The sequence below is a fragment of the Pelophylax lessonae genome, assembly GCF_965119305.1.
Source record: "Pelophylax lessonae genome assembly, contig: HAP1_SCAFFOLD_270, whole genome shotgun sequence".
NCBI classification, from domain to species: domain Eukaryota; kingdom Metazoa; phylum Chordata; class Amphibia; order Anura; family Ranidae; genus Pelophylax; species Pelophylax lessonae.
The window spans coordinates 206,658-228,860 of NW_028120070.1; the positions used below are offsets into that span (position 1 = coordinate 206,658).

The 22,203-nt window shown below is 44.9% G+C and overlaps 3 protein-coding genes across 3 annotated transcripts; 2 read left to right on the forward strand and 1 right to left on the reverse strand.

Annotated features, from left to right (window-relative positions):
• Positions 1-15,506: 15,506 nt before the first annotated feature.
• On the forward strand, positions 15,507-16,163 carry LOC309543623 (uncharacterized protein; the record flags this gene model as incomplete). The annotated part of the gene is made up of 1 exon (XM_082276079.1): positions 15,507-16,163. One exon carries the CDS (start codon positions 15,507-15,509, stop codon positions 16,161-16,163), a length of 657 nt encoding a protein of 218 aa, XP_082132205.1.
• A 4,388-nt stretch (positions 16,164-20,551) lies between these two features.
• LOC309543646 (histone H2B 1.1-like) lies at positions 20,552-20,941 on the reverse strand (the record flags this gene model as incomplete). The annotated part of the gene is made up of 1 exon (XM_082276100.1): positions 20,552-20,941. One exon carries the CDS (start codon positions 20,939-20,941, stop codon positions 20,561-20,563), a length of 381 nt encoding a protein of 126 aa, XP_082132226.1. The 3' UTR covers positions 20,552-20,560.
• Positions 20,942-21,265: 324 nt separating this feature from the next.
• Positions 21,266-21,658, forward strand: LOC309543649 (histone H2A type 1-like; the record flags this gene model as incomplete). Its single annotated transcript, XM_082276103.1, has 1 exon — positions 21,266-21,658. One exon carries the CDS (start codon positions 21,266-21,268, stop codon positions 21,656-21,658), a length of 393 nt encoding a protein of 130 aa, XP_082132229.1.
• Between the last annotated feature and the right edge of the window lie 545 nt (positions 21,659-22,203).

A 22,203-nucleotide genomic window follows, 5' to 3' on the forward strand; every position in this document is an offset into this window, starting at 1 on the left:
CCCCTCTTTTTCTCTGTAGAGGAGGCCTGGAAGTTGTGAGGATAGTCCGGGTGTGTGCAACGAGGACTGTGGTCTTGTTTAAAGTGCGTCTCTTGTACCGCTAGTACATCTGCCCTAGCTGTAGTCGCCTCCCGCCACATAGAGTAGCGCTTCACGGGGTGATTTAGCCCCTTAGCGTTCAGAGAGAGAAGTTGAAGGGTCATGGTAGCATTGGGTAAAGGGTATGATTGAAGCAGGAGGTGTTGTGCAAAAGTTCAGGAGGCAGCTCCTCCGGGGATGGGTTGCGGCTGGGATGAATGTCATTCCAGTAACAGATGGAATGTGGGAAGGAGCAGATAAGAGAGAGTACCTGAGGGGCCAGTCGACGTGGGTCTTCGGACAGGATAGTAGCAGTGCATTGCAGGAGCACAAAGAGACGACTCCGGTCCACCCCTGGAGGAAGGCGAAGATGGTGACTCGAGCGAGTGTCAATGAAAGGTTCCAAACCAGGAATCACAGGATGTAACTGCAAAAAATTGGCAAAAACAAAAACGACACACAAAAAACAAGAAAAGAGTAGGGTAGGGTAAAAAATACTTGGCCTTTTACGACCAGGTGTACAACAGGCATTGCAAAGGCATCAGGGGTGAAAAGCACGGTGGTATGTGCTCATTCAGCAAATTGGGGTCTGATCCACCCAGCGAGGGTAAGGAAAACTGCTGTCACTTGTGGCGTGATCTGGATCTAGAGGATCTTGACACGACGTTCCACTCGGGTTGAACATGCCGGGGCGGAAGTGTGGTGGTGTTGCGTTGGGGATCCTGAGGTTCTGGTACAATTCCCCATTGGCGGAGCAATCAGATCCCTTGATCCAGGGAAGTGATATGGGATGTAGTACCTTGGTGAGTCACGCAGAGTCTCGCAGGATATTTCCATTTATAAACAACTTTGTGGTTGCGGAGGGCCTTGGTGACGGTGTTCAAATTGCGCCTAAGTTGCAGAGTGTATAGAGAATAGTCTGGAAGAACCTGCAGTGATCCAATTTGGTCAGGTAGGCGATCTCTGCGCCTGAAAGCTTCCAGATTTTTTTCTTTGGCTTGAAAGAAATGGATCCTGAGCAGCACGTCTCTGGGCACTTCTTGTCGGAGGAAGGATGGCTTGGGGATGCAGTGAATCCGATCTATTGTTAAGTCCGCATTAGTGAGTTCCGGAACCGCTTTTTGAAAAAGGTCCCTCGCGAAAGACGGTAGTTGGTTAGGTAAAAGTGACTCCGGGACGCCACGGATCTTAAGATTGTTGCGTCTGGATCTGTCTTCCAGATCTGCAATTTTTGCTTGGATTTTGTGGATGTCTTCCTGATGGGAGACGTGAGAGTCCACTAATACATTATAGGAGGATGTGAATTCCTCCATCTTGTCTTCCAGATTGTGTACCCGGTCCCCCAAGCCATGCAGCTCTTTCTGGCAGTAGGAGATATATGCAGCAATGTTAGCCTGCATGGAGTTGTTAAGCATGGACATCATCTCCTTGAGCGTGGTGTCTGACACTGGCTGCCCTGTGGTGGTAATGGCAGCAAAGGGGTCTGGAGGCGGTATATAGGCCCAAGGCAGAGGGCTGATGGATGATTGAGTGCTCACCTCCATGTCCGGTGTTTCATATGTCGCATGGCTGCTGTCCCATCTAGGCCTGGATTTCGCAGGGCTTTGCGTGGAGGGAGTGGATGGAGAGGAGTCCCCTGTGCAGGATGATCGCATCTGGGTCGGTGAGCCGTGCTGCCCGGGGCTCGCCTGATGCAGGTGCGGCCGCCGCTAGAGGGCTGGCGCGCTGCGGCAATGGCTGGGAGCCGGCACCATTTTTTTTAAGACTGGGAGTCGCCGGCCGAAAGAAGTCCGAGAGTTTGCGGACTGTTGGGGCCTCGGTCTTCCGTCTTGCCATCTCTGGGGTGTGCGGGGAGTGATCACGCACTCGTTCCCGAAGAGCTGAGTTGTGAACAGCAGTTGTTGCGGGCCGTAGATCCGGAATTTGCCGGGTGGGATCAGGAGCTCCGGCTCTATGCGGCCATACTAGTTGGCGGTCGCCACGCCCCCCCGCCCCCCCCCCCCCCCCCCCCTTCTGCCTGTCATGTTTTTTTTTTTTTTTTATATAAATTTTATTGAAAATTTCTTCACAGTACAGTAACCACAATCAAAACAACATGTAATGAATGAAGGTACAGTTGTGTACAGACAGTCGCATTATTGCACCAATAATAAACCGAGAACAGGTAAATAGCAGTATTACTGCATGAAGGTGGGGGGGTGGTGGGGTGAAAAGTAGGGAACCTGGGGGGGGGGGTAAAGACTACGGAGGACAGCCATAAGTAGTTTGAGGACACCTAGAGTAGAGATAAAATATGCAAATATTCAGATAGTAAAGTGGGACCATCAATTCAATAGTGCCATAGGTAACATTGGCAGATGGATGGACTGACAATAATAACTGATGTTACATTGAGCCCGTCCTTTTCAGCTTAGCAAGATGAGCAGTATGGTACGCTGGCCGATTGTGAAGGTCCAGTTGTTCCTGATTTGTGAGCGTAGTAAGGATAAAAGCATTCCAGCGGTCGGAGAAGCGATTAAAAGAGGCAACACTCCCAACATCCATGGACAATCTTTCATTATAGAGACACAGTTTTATGTGTGTGATTTTGGGGCACAAATGGGAGGTCCATTTGTTCAGTATGCATTTCCTGGCTATAAGGATGCAAAGTAAGATCCATTCCTTATGGGGGAGACCGGTGTCCGGGGGTCTGGAAAGAACTTGCGGGTCCCAATATCCGAAGAGCAAAAGGAAGGGATCCTTGGGTATGCGGACTTGCGTGACTCCAAAAATGAAAGAGAGAACGTGGTCCCAGAAGTTGGATATAGCCGTGCATTGCCAAAAGTGGTGGGCCAGGGTGGGGCGTGGAACTTTGCAGTGTGGGCATGTCGCACCCTGTGGGTTATGAGGATCCGTAGAGAACGGCATATAGGCACGGTGCAAAATGCGCAACTGAGTTTCCCTCCAAATTTCATTCGGTGTCAGGCAAAGAGTTGCAATAAGTCCTGTTCGAAGTCGGAGGAAAAGATCTGGATGTGGAAAGGCTGTACCCCAGTTCAGAACTGTTGAGTCAGATAGGGGGGGCGTGGACTTCAAAAGGATCGGTTTATATATGCCCGAAATAGTGTTTATATTGTCAGCAATAAAATTGTCTAGGATGGAGAGGCGGAAGCGATCAAAGTCAGAGCTACACGACTTGCGAATAAAGCTCAAGCATTGTCTGTAGTAGAAATGATGAGAAGGTGGCAGGGAGAAGGCTTTGGCTACAGCAGAAAAATCCAAGGGGGTGCCAGAGGTACTGTCACACAGATCCGAAAATTTTGTGAGGCCGTTGGTTTTCCAGAGGTAAAAGATAGTGAGAACATAGGGTTTCCCTGAATCGGGAGGTGCCGAGACATGTGGAGAGGAAGATGTAGAAGCTTTCTGAGTTCCCTCCATGCAATGGCCGTATCATGGAGCAGTACATTATGTTGGAGGACAGGGGCCAAGGTTTTCCATTTGCAGTGTAGCAAGGCAGATAGGGAGACAGGGTACACCATAGCGGCCTCCAATGTATACAAAGAGCAGTGGGTAGACTGAGTTAGCCAATCAATACATATCCTAAGTAAGCATGATAAGTTGTAAACTCTTATGTTGGGGAGACCAATTCACCCCTCTCTCCTGGGCAGCTGCAATTTCTTAAGAGATATCCGTGAACGCCTGCCTCTCCAAATAAAATGAGAGATAGCCTTGTTCAAAAGCTGAACATCTTTATGTTTAAGCAACAGAGGCAGGGTTTGCATTGGATAGAGCAGTTTAGCGAAGATGACCATCTTGACCAGGTGACATCTGCCAAGGAGAGAGAGAGGCAATTCCATCCAGCTGCCCAATTCCTGTACAATTTTTTTTACAATTTTTAGTGTGTAAAGTGAGGAAGGTGTCTTACCAATTTTTATTCCTAAATAGGTTATGTGAGTTTTGGCTATAGAGAATATAGAAGTCTGTGGCCATTGACGGGTTGGACAACAGGTGAGAGGTAGTATTTCGCTTTTTTGATAATTAATGCAGAGACCCGAACATATTTTAAAAGTGTCAAAGATAGATTTTATAGTGGGTAGATCAGAAGCCGGATTGGACGTGAAAATAAGCACGTCATCAGCAAAAAGGGCCGTACGGAGGTCGTGCTCACCCACCTTGATGCCATGTAAAGGGGCTTGTTCTGCTAGGTATCGGGATAAAGGTTCCAAGGCTAAATTAAAGAGTAGGGGTGAGAGGGGGCAACCTTGTCTCGTACCTTTATGCAGGCTAAATTCCCCCGTGAGGAGACCCTCCACCACCAGTCTGGCTGTAGGTGCCTTATACATGGAATCAATCAAATGGGTGAAGACCCCAGAGAAGCCCATGTCGGAAAGGACCATCGACAACCAGTGAAAACCCACGTTGTCGAAGGCTTTCTCGGCATCCAGGGTGATGATTGCCAGGTCTTCCCCAGGGTGGAGCCGGGCCTGTTCCAAAACCACAAGATATTTAGCATGGCCGTTCTACCTTTCACAAAACCTGATTGGGCCGAATGGATTAAATGGATGGCCGAAGAGGGTAAAAGGTTAGCCAATCTGGTCGCCACTAGTTTTGACAAAATTTTTACATCCAAATTAAGTAGGGAAATTGGGCGGTAAGCACCTGGGTCAAGAGGGTCTTTACCTTTTTTAGCTAAGAGTTTAATTAAGGCTTGATTACCGGTCGGCAGATATTCGCCGCCTTCCCAAATGTTGGTGTAAACCCGATGTAGAGTGGGTTGGATCACTTCGCGAAAGGATTTGAAAAATTTGCCGGTAAAGCCGTCAGGGCCAGGGGCTTTATTAGAGGGCAGGGATTTTATGACCGAACTCAGTTCATCTGGTGAAATTGGAGCATTAAGAGTTTCCAGCTGTGAAGGGGTCACCTTAGGCAGCTTAGTGCGTTGCAAGAACTCGCGGGTGGTCGGGGGGTCAATGGGGTCTCTAGAGTAAAGCCTGGAATAGTATTCCAGCATTGCCTCACTGATCCGCTTAGGGGGAAGTTGAGGGAAATTCAGGAGGTGTGCGATGAGTTTCTCGAAAAATGGTTTGTCCGGTGTGTTCAGAGCATAAACATTGGATATTAACAACTCCGTGGAGCCAATCTGGATGTGAGCCGTACAAAAACGACCATGGTCGTCAGATGTGACTGACAAAACATTACAGGATAGATTTTTATGGATCAGTATAATGACCCCAGCCTTGCGACCTAGAGCTGCTGATCTCAGCACCTCACCCACCCAGAGCTTCCTAAGCCGGTGGAAGTCTGAGGGGGCGAGGTGTGTCTCTTGCAGTAGGGCAATGTCTGCATGCAGTCTGTGCAAGTGACGTAAAATTTTCATGCGCTTGAGAGGGGACCGGAGGCCCTTAACATTCCATGATATTAACTTCAGGGAGGGTAATCAGGGGAGAGAACTGGTTGCAGGAGTGGGAATGAACACGCCTTAGCTGGAAGCTCAGAGAGTAAGTATCTGACTCTAGATGGGGTAAGAGCAAAGATATGCAAATAAATTGGGCCAGGGCCTTCACCACAATTAGTGAGGGAAGCGAGGTAAAGGGTGAGATATAAGGAGAAGGGGTAGGGGAATACAAAAAAACAACATACAAAAACCAGTACTAACTTCTCTTTTTTCCACATGGGGTCACAATCGAGGGGGTCTCCCACTCACAACGGCCCACGCAGATGCACACAAAATCGCCCCAAGGGAGTCAAAGAGGATGACTTCTCCTGCTGTAAAAAAAAAAAAAAAAAACACAGGGGGAGAAATAATGTGTGCCCTGGGAGGGATGGAGCGAGCGGCAGGGCCAACAACCCAGGGGGGAAAAGAAGCATGGCAAAACATAGCAATGTAATCACATGTAAATACATAGAGAAAATAAAACATGTTCCCTAGGGAGCCGAGTCCTGTAAAAAAAAATGAATAAGGCATGGGAGTGAGGTAATTGAGGGTTTGATCAACAGTCAGGTGAGCGAGTACTCGCGTGAAAGGAGAATGAAGATGGAGGACAAAGTCCAACTACAGTACCTTTAGCTGCAGAACAGGCAGGTCCGAGTCCGAGACCTGGGAAAACATATGTAAAGCATACCACAAAATTACTGCGATTGAAGATTGAACATTGAAGATGCAGGAGAAAGTTCAACGGTGTTTAGTGCGGTAAGACGGATCAGCGAAGCGCTGGCGCTTCGGCGAGTCCTTTCGGGGGCTCCGTTGATCCATAGGTCGCGGGAAAGAGAGAGGCCTAGGGGTAAACTGTTGCTGATTGTCTGGATTCAAAGAGCGCAAATAATCTTCCGCCTCAGAGGGATCCTGGAATGACAGCTGCTCACCAGTAGATGATTTCAGACGCAGAATGGCGGGGTAGGCAAGGGTGAACTTTATGTGTTGTTGGAAAAGCTGGGAGCAGATTTGCTGAAAGGCTTTCCGTTTTTTTGACACTTCAATGGAGTAATCAGCAAATATTAAAACTTTGACCCCATCCACCTGAAGGGATTTGGATTGTCTGTATTTCTGCAGTAGCAAGTTCTTGTCAGCATAATTAAGAAATTTAGCAATGATGGGCCTAGGGGTCTTGCGGTCCTTAGAATGAGCCCCAATGCGGTGAGCTCGTTCTACCACATGAACACCGGTCAGACCAAGCGCCTCCGGGATGCGGCGGGAGCAGAAGTCAATCAGCTCTGAAGAAAGTAGCGATTCTGGGACTCCCACAAAACGCAAGTTGCTGCATCTGGCTCGGTTTTCCAAGTCTTCAAGTTTCTGTGACAGGAATACATTTGTCTTTTCCTGCATTTGTTCTTGGGCCTGCATGTGATAAAGTTCATCCTCCAGGCTGGAAATACGCTGCTCAGCCTCGTTTAACCTGGTGACATGTTCCCGCAGCTCCTTCTTTATTTGCAGCATGCCAGACTGCACTGCTTTCTCCACAGTGCTTTGTATGGTAGGGGACAGGAGAGAGGCAACAGCCTGTGCGATCCGTTCAATGAACCCCGGATCGATGTGCGGAGTATGGGAGGAGGAGGGGCCGCCCACCTCCATGGCTGGCTCCGAGGCCTCTGCCGGCTGCTGTGAGGAAAGCGCGGCTTGGACAGCGGGCGGTTCCTGGGCTGCCCGCGGACCCGATTTCTCCAGGAAACGATCCATCGTGGTGGCGGGTGAGTGCACGGCCGGGCTGCGGGTCCCCGATGGGTACAATAGCGGGCGAATGGCAGATTTTTAAGCCGGGCGCGGGAGCTGAGGTGGAGTGTGACTACTCCATGCGGCGCCGGAACCGAAAGCCATGTTTTTTAATTACCCTGTGACAAAAGTCTCTAGAGAATTGCAGTATATCTGGAAAAAAGGTATACAACACCTCACTTCAATCTGTGGTATTGGGGGGCCACAGTTTTATCACACCAGTTCTACAAATAATTGGCTAGTAACTGTTGTCACTGTGTGTAGCACAGTTAATACAGCAACAGAGGCCAAAAGTTTACAGGACTAAAATACACTCTTAGAAAAGTATACTGTTAAATAACATGCCACTTCAATATGTGGTATTGGGGGCCACTGGTCTATCACACCAGTTGTTCAAAAAATTGGCCAGGGAGTTTGGCACTGTGTATATCAGATTGAATGCAGCAAAAGAGGCAATATTGTTGCAGGACACAAATACACTCGTAAAAATATACTCAGATAACACCCCACTGCAATATGTGGTATTGGGGGGGGGGGGGGGGGCAATTGGTCTATCACACCAGTTATAATACATTAAAAGTGCTTTTGTCACTGTTTGTAGTCAGGGCTAGCCTTAGGTGTTCAGGCGCCCTGTGCGAGCTAATCCTGTGCACCTTTTTTGCACTTTATTTGACTTTTCTTTTTTATGATCACTAATAACTTAGCCCCCCTTACATCAGAGACCCCCCACACAAAGTCCCCTTAATTTAGAGCCCCCCTACATCAGAGAGCCCCCCTCACATCAGCGACCCACCTCACATCAGAGACCCCCACACAGAGCCCCCTCACATCAGAAACCCCACACAAAGAGCCCCCCCCTAAGGCCGGCCCTGTTTTTAGTATTGCTGCAGCAACGCTCAGTCACCACACTTGTCACAATGCTGCACAGTGCCTGCCCCTAACTTGAAAAAGATACTAGTAGAACTATACCGAAATACCAGCCCTGAAAAGGACTTTTTTGGATCTTAACAGAGCTATTTTTCCCTTACAATCTCTCCCTGATGCATGCAGCAGACCTCTCCCTACGCTGACAAAAAGCAGAATGTGAAATGGCCGCCTGCTCTGGTCTATTTATAGGATAGGAGGCATGTACATGTGCTGAAATGTTTCAATGGCTGTCCCGTTCCACCTGATGGCTGTGTCATGGGTCAAAATTCTCCCCAATGTAAACTAATATGGCCGCCACGAACAACACCATGTGTTCGAAAATTGGCGGGTAGCAAACAAGCAAAATTTGCCGCGAACCGACCGCCGGGCGAACCGCAAGGCCATCTCTAGTGGTCACCCCTCCAATCAGATATGGTCACCTCTGTTGTCATACAGGTACCTCTGCTGTGACATGGGCCATGTCACAGCAGAGGTACCTGTATGACAACAGAAGTGACCATATTTGATTGGAGGTGCCCACATCACATCAGCGTGCCATATTCACACCAGGCCAGCAGTCCTCAAATCACACCAAAAGTGTCCAGACCATATATGGAGCTAAGTGCCTGTAACAAAGCTGTATTAGTCCAGACAAGTAACTGTTATGATTGATCTGTTATGACCATAGACACACATATGTTTTCAGCATGGCTCTTTATGATGGAACAGATGGCAGAGCAGGAGGATGACAGCAAAATGAGGAGTTTTTAATACAGTGGCCTGTGGGTGTCAAACTGGTGGCCCTGCAGCTGTTGCGGAACTACAAGTTCTAGCATGCTTCTGCCTGTGGGAGTCATGCTTGTAACTGTCAGCCTCGCAATTCCTCATGGGACTTGTAGTTCTGTAACAGCTGGAGGGCCGCCTGTTTGACACCTGTACAAGGAACTACAGAACCCAGCACTGCCCTGCTTCCCTATACTGTATGCTGTAACTAGGATAGATTTACAAATCTTACAGAGCAGAAGATATGTATGTCTGCAGAAAGATGGTCTGTGGGTGGTACTACTTTGTTCCTCATTGGTTCTAAAATCATCCTAATAGAGACTATTGTATTAATAAACTCAGAATTCTGTAAAAAAAAAAAAAAACAGATATAAAAAAATTTGAAAAAAAATGTGTAGATATTAGTAAAGGTGCTACACATGTCCAATGATAAAGGAAACATTTTCTACTTCAAACTTCTATAAAGGACTGTGTGCTGTCCGAGGTGATATTGTGATCAGATTTGTATGTAGCTGATACTTTGTACATATTTTGTGTCATTTACCTATCAGGCAGCTTATGGCTTTATCTATGGACATCAATCTGCGGTTGATGATGGAAATAGATACAAATAGACTGGGCTGGGCTGATGGAATAAATACAATGTTTCGTTTATCTTGCTTCTTTTCTCTTGTAAGAATGTGTGAGCGCGGCATAAATGTTTATTCAGCTCTGCCACCTTGTGGTGATTCCTGGTAGAACAGTTGGGTATGTGTGCAGTACAAGGCGATGAAATGGGAATGTATAGAGGCAGAAAGTGGAGATGATCTCCGCAATAAATCTAGAATCAGGACGGTTCGATCCATTCCCCACAGTACTTCTCTACTAAATGTCATTATTATTAGTTTCCCACCCAAGAGCCGGACATAATTGGATTTATTTTCTTTATCAAGTAATATTTTATTGTGATAAATTGTATAATTAAAGTGCACTCTACAGGCAAACACTTTGTCTTCTTATCACACTCAGACTTGTAATACAGGTGAGTAGTAATGAGAGGAAATGTGATCACAGAACTTCATTCTCTCTCATCTCTTTTACTTCCAATCTATCTATGCTGATCGTCTACTCACCGCTAAACTCCTCCAACCAAATCCATCCCTCCTACGTCACATCACATTATAATTCATAGTTCAGGACATTATTTACTCTCTTGGCTATTAATAGACCACGCCTATAATGGATCAGAGTTGCTTCTTTTAAATCTCCCGCCGTTATTCGACTGGCCAATAGGAAGATTCAGCCGCATTATCCCGCTAAACTCGACATTGTAGAAGTTCTATTCATAGATTCGCTCATCTTCCTCCAAATCACATCACTCGTGTCGCCTTTCAGGTTCCAAATATTCAATCAATTATTTTCTATTCCCAAACACCTCCATCCTTTAATTCTGCTGAATAATTTCTGGAGATCAGAGATCATTGAATATTAAATACAAAACAAACATCCCCCATCTGAAAAGGAACACAGATCTCAGATCCCCCTTCACACTCCTTGGAAGAAAAATACATTTTATTATGGGAAGAAACCGCCCAGAACTGTGATTGGTGCAATTTTCACATTTTAAAATTTAAATTTCCCGCCGGAATTCTATGGAACGTTCCAATTATCTCAGATAGAATAATCCGACACTAAAATCTGATATCTTTTCCTCCGGGAACATCGATCATCCGTCCTCTGAATTGTCGGGCAGTTTATCTAACCAAGAATAATAAATACGTTAGAAATATTAGGTTCAGTTTCAACATAAACGATATATTCTCCTCACCCAGCAGCCAGCTCGGAAAATCGGCTCCATCACCCGGAGTGCGGACTCTACAATCAACTATAACAATGCATCAACTGCCCAACCAATGTAATTTGTAATATTGTTCTGTTCTTCCATAGCTTTGTTAAACGTAAAACAGATCGAACAATCAGATCGCAGAGTGTATGGTCAGCTAGACATCGCAGCATTCCATTTCTTAGTGAAAAGAAATGAGCGGCAATTCCTATGGTTACACAATAAATGTGTAGAAATGAGTGTTGGGAGTTGTGAATGATCAGCCCTTTGTGTGAGAAGGTGGGTGGCCCTGAAAAGGACCTTTGTTGTGATGAAGTGGGTAAGCGGTGGATGTTGGGGTTTTTTTAACCTCCGAATCCGTAGAGAGTGCGGCCCTGGCGTTTGAGAGCATAGACGACATCCATGGCGGTGACGGTCTTCCTCTTGGCGTGCTCGGTGTAGGTGACGGCATCGCGGATGACATTCTCCAGGAAAACCTTCAGCACTCCGCGGGTCTCCTCATAGATGAGTCCGGAGATGCGCTTGACACCCCCTCTGCGGGCCAAACGTCGGATGGCGGGTTTGGTGATGCCCTGGATGTTGTCCCGGAGCACCTTCCTGTGCCGCTTGGCGCCTCCTTTCCCCAGACCCTTCCCTCCTTTACCGCGCCCAGACATGATGATTCTCTGCTACAAAGACAGACTGAGATCAGCTGTCTGCCCGCCCTCCTTATATACAGCCTGAGCGGACCAGATGGAAACCTTCCTGGGAAAGAGGCGGAGTCACACCATTCATTAAAAAATAAGACAATTTAATTAATTTATAAGGCACCTAATTATTATATTATATGCCGATACATTAATGCAACAGCAATACATTTCCGGAAGATGCATTTATTCCTTCTTATCATGTATTTCTATTTATAGCTGGAGATTACACAGAGAAAGGGAATCTTTAACACTTCATAACAGAAACACAATCACCAGTTTTAATTGTTCAAAGTAATTTAATATTTATAAAATATTGTTTTGAAAAGGAAACAAGGACACGTTTTCCCGACATCTCACCTTCCTGGGTGTAAGGCTGGGCGGACCTGATGGGAGACATGCTGAGAAGGGGGCGCTGTCAGTCATTTATTACACTGCAGATAATTGCATTTATTTAGAATATTGTAATGAATGGAAACGGATGTAATTTATCAAAAGCGAGATATTTTCTTTATTGATTCATTGTACATTTTTTCTGACATGTCATAATTTGATATATTTATATAAGTTTTTTCTTTCTTCATTTACTAGTTGGAAACATTGTTAACAGTTTGCTGATTTTAAAGTTACAAAGAGGGAGCCGATCAGACATGAAACATTTGTTTCATTGTACATATGTATTTGGCAGTGTCATCATTTCTACATATCTCTACCAGCACTTTCACTTTTTTACTCTAGTTTTAATATGGGGGAAATCTGTAACTGTTACATCTCTGAAAAAGGGAACATTAATTATCGGCCAGTTCCACGATCATATACAGATGTGATGACGAAACGTGTAATACTTCTTATCCCATCATATAGAAAGGTAGAGATCTATGAGAGAAGTCATCTCACTATCATGTTCTCTGTGTAGCAGTGTGTGTGTGTGTGTGTGTGTGTGTGTGTGTGTGTGTGTGTGTGTGTGTGTGTGTGTGTGTGGGGGGGGGGGGGGGGGGTTGGATTCTGCATTCTGAGGACTTGGAATAAAAGAGAACATATGGAAATGTTTTACATTATTCAATCATCTTCACATTCCATTTCTATTCATCTTCTTGATAATAAAGCATTGATGAGATTTCTCGGATAAATGTCTCATCTGATGATCTCAGGTCTCAGTGTCGGATTTGGCGGTATAATAGGGCTGAGTATTTCTCTGTAACGTTCTTCACAATTCAGGCGGCAAATTTAAAAAAAGAGCTATGTGAAATCTGGGCCAATCAGAGCCGTGGGCGTTTCCCTCTTAAGCCAGTTATGTCTTTCTTATGAGGATTTCATAGAAATCTATTCTGAGATCTTTCTCCGTTTCCCCCCGAGAAAATACTTGTTCAGTAGACTTTTCATTGATCTCTATAGGAAACATTCTCTAGCAGGGCGGAGTCTGTATTGTAAAGTAAAAGAAAAGCTTGGAAGAAATGTGACATTTATATTTCTAACGTATTTATTATTCTTGGTTAGATAAACTGTCCGACAATTCAGAGGACGGATGATCGATGTTCCCGGAGAAAGAGATAACAGATTTTAGTGTCTGATTATTCTTTGTGAGATAATTGGAACGTTCCATAGAATTCCGGCGGGAAATCTGAATTTTAGAATGTAAAAATTGCACCAATCACAGTTCTGGACGTTTTCTTCTGATAATAAAATGTATTTTTCGTCCAAGCAGTGTAAAGGAGGATCTGAAATTTTTGTTGCTTTTCAGATGAGGGATGTTTGTTTGGTATTTAATACTGAAAGATCTCTGATCTCCAGAGGTTATTCAGCAGAATTAAAGGATGACGGAAAATGAAAACTAACCCCTATAAGGAGATCACATCGTTCCTTATACGATATAAACAATTAGATGCTATATATATATATTCTAATTTGAACAGACAGGTGTCATTATAGCACATTGTCCCCCCACCCGGATCACAATCTTAGGTGTATAAATATACGATCAGATCTCCTAAACATGTATGTCCGGCTCCTTCTTAGGCTCTGGGAAGATCTGTTGGATTTGGAAATAGAAAATAATTGATTCGGATTACTTGGCGCCAGACTTGTGTCAGTAATCATCGAGAATTTAACCGGTTTGGAAGAAATATTTGGAACCTGAAAAGCGACACAAGTGATGTGATTTTGAAGAAGATGAGCAGATCTATGAATAGAACTTCTACAATGTCGAGTTTAGCGGGATAATGCATCTGAATCTTCCTATCGTCCAGAAGGAGCACCTTTACTAATATATACACATTTATAGATGAATCAACATTAGCAGATTAAAAACGTAAAGTGTTAGTAATAAAGGAGCTAAGGAATAAAGGCATCCTCGTAGGGTGGTACTGTAAATGCGAGCATAAAAAGGTGCCACATCCCAAATTGAATAGCAAAATTGATCAGTGAACTCTTATGGCCTGTTTAGGCACCAAACTACACAAAATGTCTTACAAATGATACATTTTATTGCATTTTGTTCTTGAAATAGAAAGAGCAAATAAAATACTTGCGGTATGATACAACCCAAATATTCATAGCCACATGACCTTATATATACAGACCAATAGCTTACATGCCCGTACTTCTTGAATTGTATATTTGTTTGCTCTCTGAGCAATCCAATTTGTATACATGCTATACTTTGAGAATGTATCTTCTCATTTCATTTTTTGTTTCCTTTACATCTTTTTAAAAAAAAAAAAAATCAAATACAAAATTAAAGTAATAATAATAATTAAAAAAAAAAAAAAAAAAAAAAAAGATCACTTAAGACACATACTTTTTTCTTTATTTTAGTTGGAGTGGAAAGGGATAGGACCCCCGGACAGGTTTTTAATTCTGCTTGTGTCCCCATTGAGGGGGGTATTTACCCTCTCTATCTGTCCTGTTTACCATTTTCACTGAGCTTGAAAGTAAAAGAAAATCTCAAATGTTGGGTTATCACCGGAACAGTAGTAGAGTGGAATTCTTTCACACTGGACACTAGTTCTGGTGTGAATCAGGGATCCCCTCACTTTGCAAGGATTTCTTCTCACTCCCCGTTTAGCTATGGGACCAAAGATGGTAAAAATACATTTTTCATGGGGTTTATTATAACCCTCCCTTATTTTATATATTGAAATAAAATGGAAAAATAAATAAAAAATGATTATTAATAATAATAATAATAATAATAATAAAGACGATTAACACCAACCTCTGCCTTACTTACATCCTCTTTTTGCCCCGTGTGAAGGAATGTGTAGATTTTACCTCTGATTCTAGATACAAGGAAACATTCTACCTGAGTAGTCTATATAACTGTGTAGTAATATGTGCTAATAAAGTTACTCAGAATATCCAGTGACAATATATTTGTAATGATGAGCAGAAAATGATACAAAGATGATGAGAACATGTAATGTTTAATGTACTGACACCTTCGAAATCTCTAACAATCTCTCCCATCACATCACACAGGGATCTGATGTCCCCGGCTGATGTTTTTGTTCCAGGCTCCTTCTACTCAGCTATAGACGAGCAGATTTGTGTGTTGGAGGGAAATGTTTCCTGATCTTCTCTCTTCACTCAAGTCATGTGGAGATGATTGTAGTTGGAGATGTGAGAAGATTGATTTCTGATAGGAATGTGTGTAGAAAAGCAGGTAGAAGGAAGAATGAGACACACACTCAGGAGGTTGGAGGTGTTTGCAGCCTCTGTGTTCAGCCTCCTGAGCAGATGATGAGAGCGGTAAGTGAGAGATCGATAAGTGACAGTCCAGTGAGCAGATCGGGTCCCCGATAAAGATCGGCCATCCTTCCATTTCATATTAAAATCGTTTATCTCTCTGACGGGGAAACACAAGAAGAGAGAGAAGATTCTCCAACACTGAAATAAGAATTAGTGGGCGTGTTTAAGGTGTAACCAATAGCAGCGCAGAAGACAAATTCTATATCAACCAATAGCGGCGCAGAACGTCTGTATATAAGGCAGAGCGCCATCCCAGAATGATGTTTCTATTATCTGTTTTAAAAACTCCCTGAGAATCATGACGGAGACTGAGAGCGCCCCAGCCGCCGCTCCTCCAGCGGAGCCCGCCGCCAAGAAGAAGGCGACTAAGAAGGCGACAGCCGGAGGAGGGAAGAAAGGCAGCAAGAAGCCGTCCGGTCCCAGCGTGTCCGATCTCATCGTCACAGCCGTGGCCGCTTCCAAGGAGCGCAGCGGGGTCTCCCTGGCCGCCCTCAAGAAGCTCCTGGCCGCCGGAGGATACGATGTAGAGAAGAACAACAGCCGTCTGAAGATCGCCGTCAGGGCGCTGGTGACCAAGGGGAACCTCGTCCAGGTGAAAGGACATGGAGCCTCCGGATCCTTCAAGATCAACAAGAAGCAGCAAGAGGGCGACAAGGCCAAGAAAACCGCCAAGAAGCCATTGGCTGCTGCTAAGAAGCCGGCCAAGTCCCCCAAGAAACCGGCGGCCAAATCACCCAAGAAGCCGGCGAAGTCCCCTAAGAAGAAGGCGGCCAGCAAAGCGGCCAAGAGCCCCAAAAAACCGGCAAAGGCTGCAGCTGCCAAGAAGGCGACAAAGAGCCCCAAGAAGCCCAAAGCTGCAGCCAAACCGAAAAAAGCCGCCAAGAGTCCGGCTAAGAAGGCGGCCAAAGCCAAGACAGCAGCCAAGCCCAAGAAGGCCGCTCCGAAGAAGAAATAAATCCCAGCAGCCGGAGATCTCCATCTACACCCCCCAAAGGCTCTTCTCAGAGCCACCCACCTCCTCCTAACAGAGCTACACATACCTGCCTACACCCCACCTCCTAACAGCTACACCTACCTACACCCATCTCCTCCTATCAGAGCTACACCTACCTACCTACACCCTTCTACTCCTAACAGAGCTACACATGATATTTCAGTATGTAATGCGGCCATTATGAACGTTCTAAGAAGAATCATTGTAATGATCGTGAGATCTCATCCTCCTCTATGGGCTGATCGATCCTCAGATCTCTAAGCACTATTCCTAGCGATTCTGTTTGGAATAAGAAATGACGTTTCTAGAAAATACAAGAATGTGTCTCCTGAGAGAATCCAAACATTGTTCAATCTGTTCCTAGGAAGTGATTTGTTTTACCGTTAAATATTGTCCCAATGTATCTCTTAGGGAAGATATTGAGGAAGTGTGAATTGTTACTCTGTAATTGTTAGTAATGTTACAGATGAGTTCCATTGTATTTAGGGGACAATAAATCGGTAAAAGGATCTCCTTTATAGATGAGAAATGTGAATTTCTCTGGGATCGGTTTAGAAATGTTACGGATGAGATTTACTTCCACACTGAGGAGCGGAGAGAAAAGAGAAATGCAGTGAAGCTGATGGCCAGGAAAGTGTAGAAATGTAGTAGCGGGGATTGGCAGCATGTAGTAGGGGTGATGAGGCGGGGATTTGCAGCATGTAGTAGGAGTGATGAGGTAGTATGGAGCTCTTTGTGAGGCGGATGTGGTGGCTCTGAAAAGAGCCTTTGTGCTTTGTAGATATAGTATGGAGGGAGATAAGAATGTATTTAGGCCCTCTCTCCGCGGATGCGGCGTGCCAGCTGTATGTCTTTGGGCATGATGGTGACCCTCTTGGCGTGGATGGCGCAGAGGTTGGTGTCCTCGAAGAGTCCTACGAGATAAGCCTCGGAGGCTTCCTGCAGAGCCATGACGGCGGAGCTCTGGAAGCGCAGGTCGGTCTTGAAGTCCTGGGCGATCTCTCGGACTAGGCGCTGGAAGGGCAGCTTGCGGATGAGCAGCTCGGTGGATTTCTGGTAGCGGCGGATCTCCCGGAGAGCCACGGTGCCGGGCCTGTAGCGGTGAGGCTTCTTGACTCCGCCGGTAGCCGGGGCGCTCTTGCGGGCGGCTTTGGTGGCCAGCTGCTTGCGGGGAGCTTTCCCTCCGGTGGACTTACGAGCGGTCTGCTTGGTTCTTGCCATGGCGGAGAAACTCTTCTAATCTCCAGACGGAACAGAAGTGTGAGAACACGGGCTGTGCGGCGTCTATTTATACAGACCGCGCTCCGCGTTTATTGGTTAGTGCTGACCACGCCTTCTTAGGTTTAATTGGACTATTTCTTAGAGCTCTAATCAGCCAATGACTGAGTTGTGTGATTCAGCTTTCAGTAGGGCGGGGCTTTCCCAGCAAGAGGTCACATGGGACAGATTAACCCGAACCTGCCCGGAAAGCTGTGCGCGCCATTCCTGAAATAGGAGACATTAGAAATATTGTGAAGATGAAATGCTTTGTGAAATCCACTAAAGGACAATTTTACTATAAACTGCCCAGGAAGGATCATCGGGAAATGTTTTATTGAATCGGAAATAATTTCTGGCTTTATAAAGTCGTTTTTTTCTTAGTGATCAGTAAGGTGTCAGAGTTTAGATTTGATTTTCAGGTAAAATCTCTAATGAAGGTTTCTATGAAACGTGTAATACTTCCTATCCCATCATATAGAAAGGTAGAGTTCTATGAGAAAAGTCATCTCACTATCATGTTCTGTATGTAGCAATGGGGGAGGGGATTCTGCATTCTGAGGACTTGGAATAAAAGAGAAGATATGGAAATGTTTTACATTATTCAATCATCTTCACATTCCATTTCTATTCATCTTCTTGATAATTAAGAATTGATGAGATTTCTCGGTTAAATGTCTCATCTGATGATCTCAGGTCTCAGTGTCGGATTTGGCGGTATAATAGGGCTGATTATTTCTCTGTAACGTTCTTTACAATTCAGGCGGCAAATTTAAAAAGGAGCAATTTGAAATCTGAGCCAATCACAGCTGTGGGCGTTTCCTTCTTCAGTCAATAATGTCTTTCTTATAAGGATTTTAAAGAAATGCATTCTGAAATCTTTAATCGTTTCCCCCCCCCCCAAAAAAAATACTTGTTCAGTAGACTTTTCATTAATTTCTATAGGAAACCTTCTCTAGCAGGGCGAATTCTGGATTGTGAAGTAAAAGAAAAGACTGGAAGAAATGAACATTTATATTTCTAACGTATTTATTATTCTCGGTTAGATAAACTGCCCGACAATTCAGAGGACGGTTGATCGATGTTCCCGAAGGAAGAGATGTCAAATTTTAGTGTCGGATTATTCTATTTGAGATAATTGCAACGTTCCATAGAATTACGGCGGGAAATTTGAATTATATAATGTGAAAATTTCACCAATCACAGTTCTCTGTCTCTAATTCTGCTGAATATCTTCTGGAGATCAAAGGATGGAGGGAAATGTCAGCCAGTCCCTGTAAGGAGATCACATCCTTCCTTCACATTAAATACGATATAAACAAATATAATAACTAAATAAATATATAGCACGTTGTTCCCTCAGCGGGGTCACAATCTTAGGTGAGGAAATCTACAATCAGATCTCCTAAACATCTATATGCCGCACTCACACATTCTTACAATAAAACATCCTCCACAATCTCCCGCCTTACATTGTTACTTTATCTCAAATCACACGTTGGGAAGATCGCGGAGCTTTTATCCCACAACACAATGGAGGAGAGAAGCAAGAGAAACGATACATTGTATCTATTCAATCAGCCCAGCCAAATCTTTGTCTATTTGTATCTATTTCCATCACCAACAGCAGATCGATGTCCATAGATAAAGCCATAAGCTGCCTGATAGGTAAATGACACAAAATATGTACAAAGTATCAGCTACATACAAATCTGATCACAATATCACCTCAGACAGCACACAGTCCTTTATAAAAGTTAGAAATAGAAAAATGTTCCTACGTCATTCCACATGTTTAACACAATTACTAATATCTACACATTTATAGATGAATCATCATTAGCAGATTAAAAACTTAAAGTGTTAGTAATAAAGGAGCTAGGGAATAAAGGCCTCCTCACAGGGTGGTGCTGTGAATGCGAGCATAAAAAGGTGCCACATCCCAAATATAATAGTAAATTGATCAGTGAACTCTTATGGACTTTTTAGGCACCAAACTACACAAAATGTTTTAAAAATAATACCTGTTGTTACATTTTGTTCTTAAAACTAGTGATCGACCGTTATAGTTTTTTTTTTTATTGCCGATACCGATAGTTTGGTCATCGCATATCGGTAAATATCAACCGATATTTTCTAAAATTAAAATAAATAAAAAAAAATAATATATATATACATATATGTTTTATTATTATTTTTTTTACAGGTACTCTTGTGGAGGGATCTGGGGGTCTAAAAGACCCCAAACCCCTCCTCTGCGCTTGGAAACATTCAAAACGCCACGTTTGGCTGTTTTATATGCTGTAATTTATTAGAATTTTGCGCAGAATGTGGGGAAGTCCCCTCCCCCTCCTTGTAATGGCAGGCTGTCCAATGACTTCATTGGAGAATTGTCTTCTTCTATAAAGGACTGTGTGCTGTCCGAGGTGATATTGTGATCAGATTTTTGTGTAGCTGATACTTTGTACATATTTTGTGTCATTTACCTATCAGGTAGCTTATGGCTTTATCTATGGACATCGATTTGCTGTTGGTGATGGAAATATATACAAATAGACAAAGATTTGGCTGGGCTGATTGAATAGATAAATGTTTCATTTTTCTTGTTTCTCTCCCCCATTGTGTTGTGGGAAAAAAGCTCCGCGATCTTCCCAACGTGTGATTTGAGATAAAGTAACAATGTAAGGCGGAGGATGTTTTATTGTAAGAATGTGTGAGTTCGGCATATACATGTTTATTCAGCTCTGCCGCCTTGTGGTGATTCCTGGTAGAACAGTCGGGTGTGTGCGCATTACGAGGCGATGAATAGGGAATGTATAGAGGCGAGTATATAGTATAGAGTGGAGATAGATCTCCGCAATAAATCTAGAATCAGGATGGGAATAGAAGGAAGGTTCGATCCATTCCCCTCCCAGTCTAGGCGATCTACAGTACTTATCTAAAGATAATTTAAAGAGAAAAGTTTTCTATTTTCTAAAAATTAATTAACTTCCTAAATAACAAAACACATGAAGATCGGAGTAGAGCTCTGCTGTGATGTCTGTGGGTGGCTCTTAGAAGAGCCTTTGTGTGTTGTTGGGGTGATGGGTGGGGGAGGGGTATTACTTGGCGCTGGTGTACTTGGTGACGGCCTTGGTGCCCTCGGAGACGGCGTGCTTGGCCAGCTCTCCGGGCAGGAGGAGGCGGACGGCGGTCTGTATCTCCCGGGAGGTGATGGTGGAGCGCTTGTTGTAATGAGCCAGGCGGGAAGCTTCGCCGGCGATGCGCTCGAAGATGTCATTGACGAAGGAGTTCATGATGCTCATGGCCTTGGAGGAGATGCCGGTGTCGGAGTGGACCTGCTTGAGCACCTTGTAGACGTAGATGGCATAACTCTCCTTCCTGCTCTTCCTCCGCTTCTTGCCGTCCTTCTTCTGGCTCTTGGTCACGGCTTTCTTGGAGCCCTTCTTGGGCGCCGGGGCGGACTTGGCTGGTTCAGGCATGATCAAGGATAAGAATGTTTTCTCCGCTCTGAGAAGAGAAAGTGTACTGGCGCCGCCCTCATGTGCTGCTTATATAGGCTGTCCTATGCAAATGAGCTTCCTTCCTCCTCACTCTTCTATTGGAGGACTCAGCCATGTGATGGGGAGTGACGTCATGCTTTCCTACCTCTTTTACCGATTGGTCTAGATACAAACCTAGAGGTTATTGGCTGGCTTCAAACGTGGCCAATCACAGGGCGAGACGTCATATCATTCAGAGTATAACAGGAAAGGGAGCGGCTCCAGCCATTCACATCTCTTTGAGAACTCCATTATCACAGAATCATGTCTGGCCGCGGTAAACAAGGAGGAAAGGTTCGGGCTAAGGCCAAGACCCGATCATCCCGGGCTGGTCTGCAGTTCCCAGTCGGTCGTGTTCACCGCCTGCTCAGGAAGGGTAACTATGCCGAGCGGGTCGGGGCCGGAGCTCCCGTCTATCTCGCCGCTGTTCTCGAGTATCTCACCGCTGAAATCCTCGAGCTGGCCGGCAACGCCGCCCGCGACAACAAGAAGACCCGCATCATCCCCCGACACCTCCAGCTCGCCGTCCGCAACGACGAGGAGCTCAACAAGCTGCTCGGGGGCGTCACCATCGCCCAGGGAGGAGTCCTACCCAACATCCAGGCCGTGCTGCTGCCCAAGAAGACCGAGAGCCACAAGGCTGCCAAGACCAAGTAATCCCCAACTCCTCTTCCTCACCAAACACAAAGGCTCTTCTCAGAGCCACCCACAACTACATACAAAGAGCCTCATACCTCATTCTGTGTCTTACAACAAATCACATCTATCACTCAGTAGGAAAAGTTTTTCATTCTTACAAATACCTCTAAAAAGCAAACAACTTGCTTATTAACCCTTCTAATACCGGGGACTTGTAGTGAGAACATTTCCTACATCTAATGAGAGCCTTCCACTCATTATTGGAGAATCTCCTTTCTAAAGTTCTCATCTCCCTCCAGGAACTCCTCGTCATTCCCCATCCTTTATTCCTGCTGAATGGATTCTACAAATCAGCAATTACCAAACAAAACATCTTCCCAAGGATCTCCGATATCATCCAAGTCAGGATTCTCCTGTAAAGGAAGAAAAAACGTTCAGAACTGTGATTGGCTCAAATTTCCCGCAGGAATAGCATGGAAAGTTACAATCCTCTCTGATTGGCTGATCTGACATAAAATCTCCCTTCCGGGGAAAATTCATCAACGGTCACCCTCTGCTTCCAG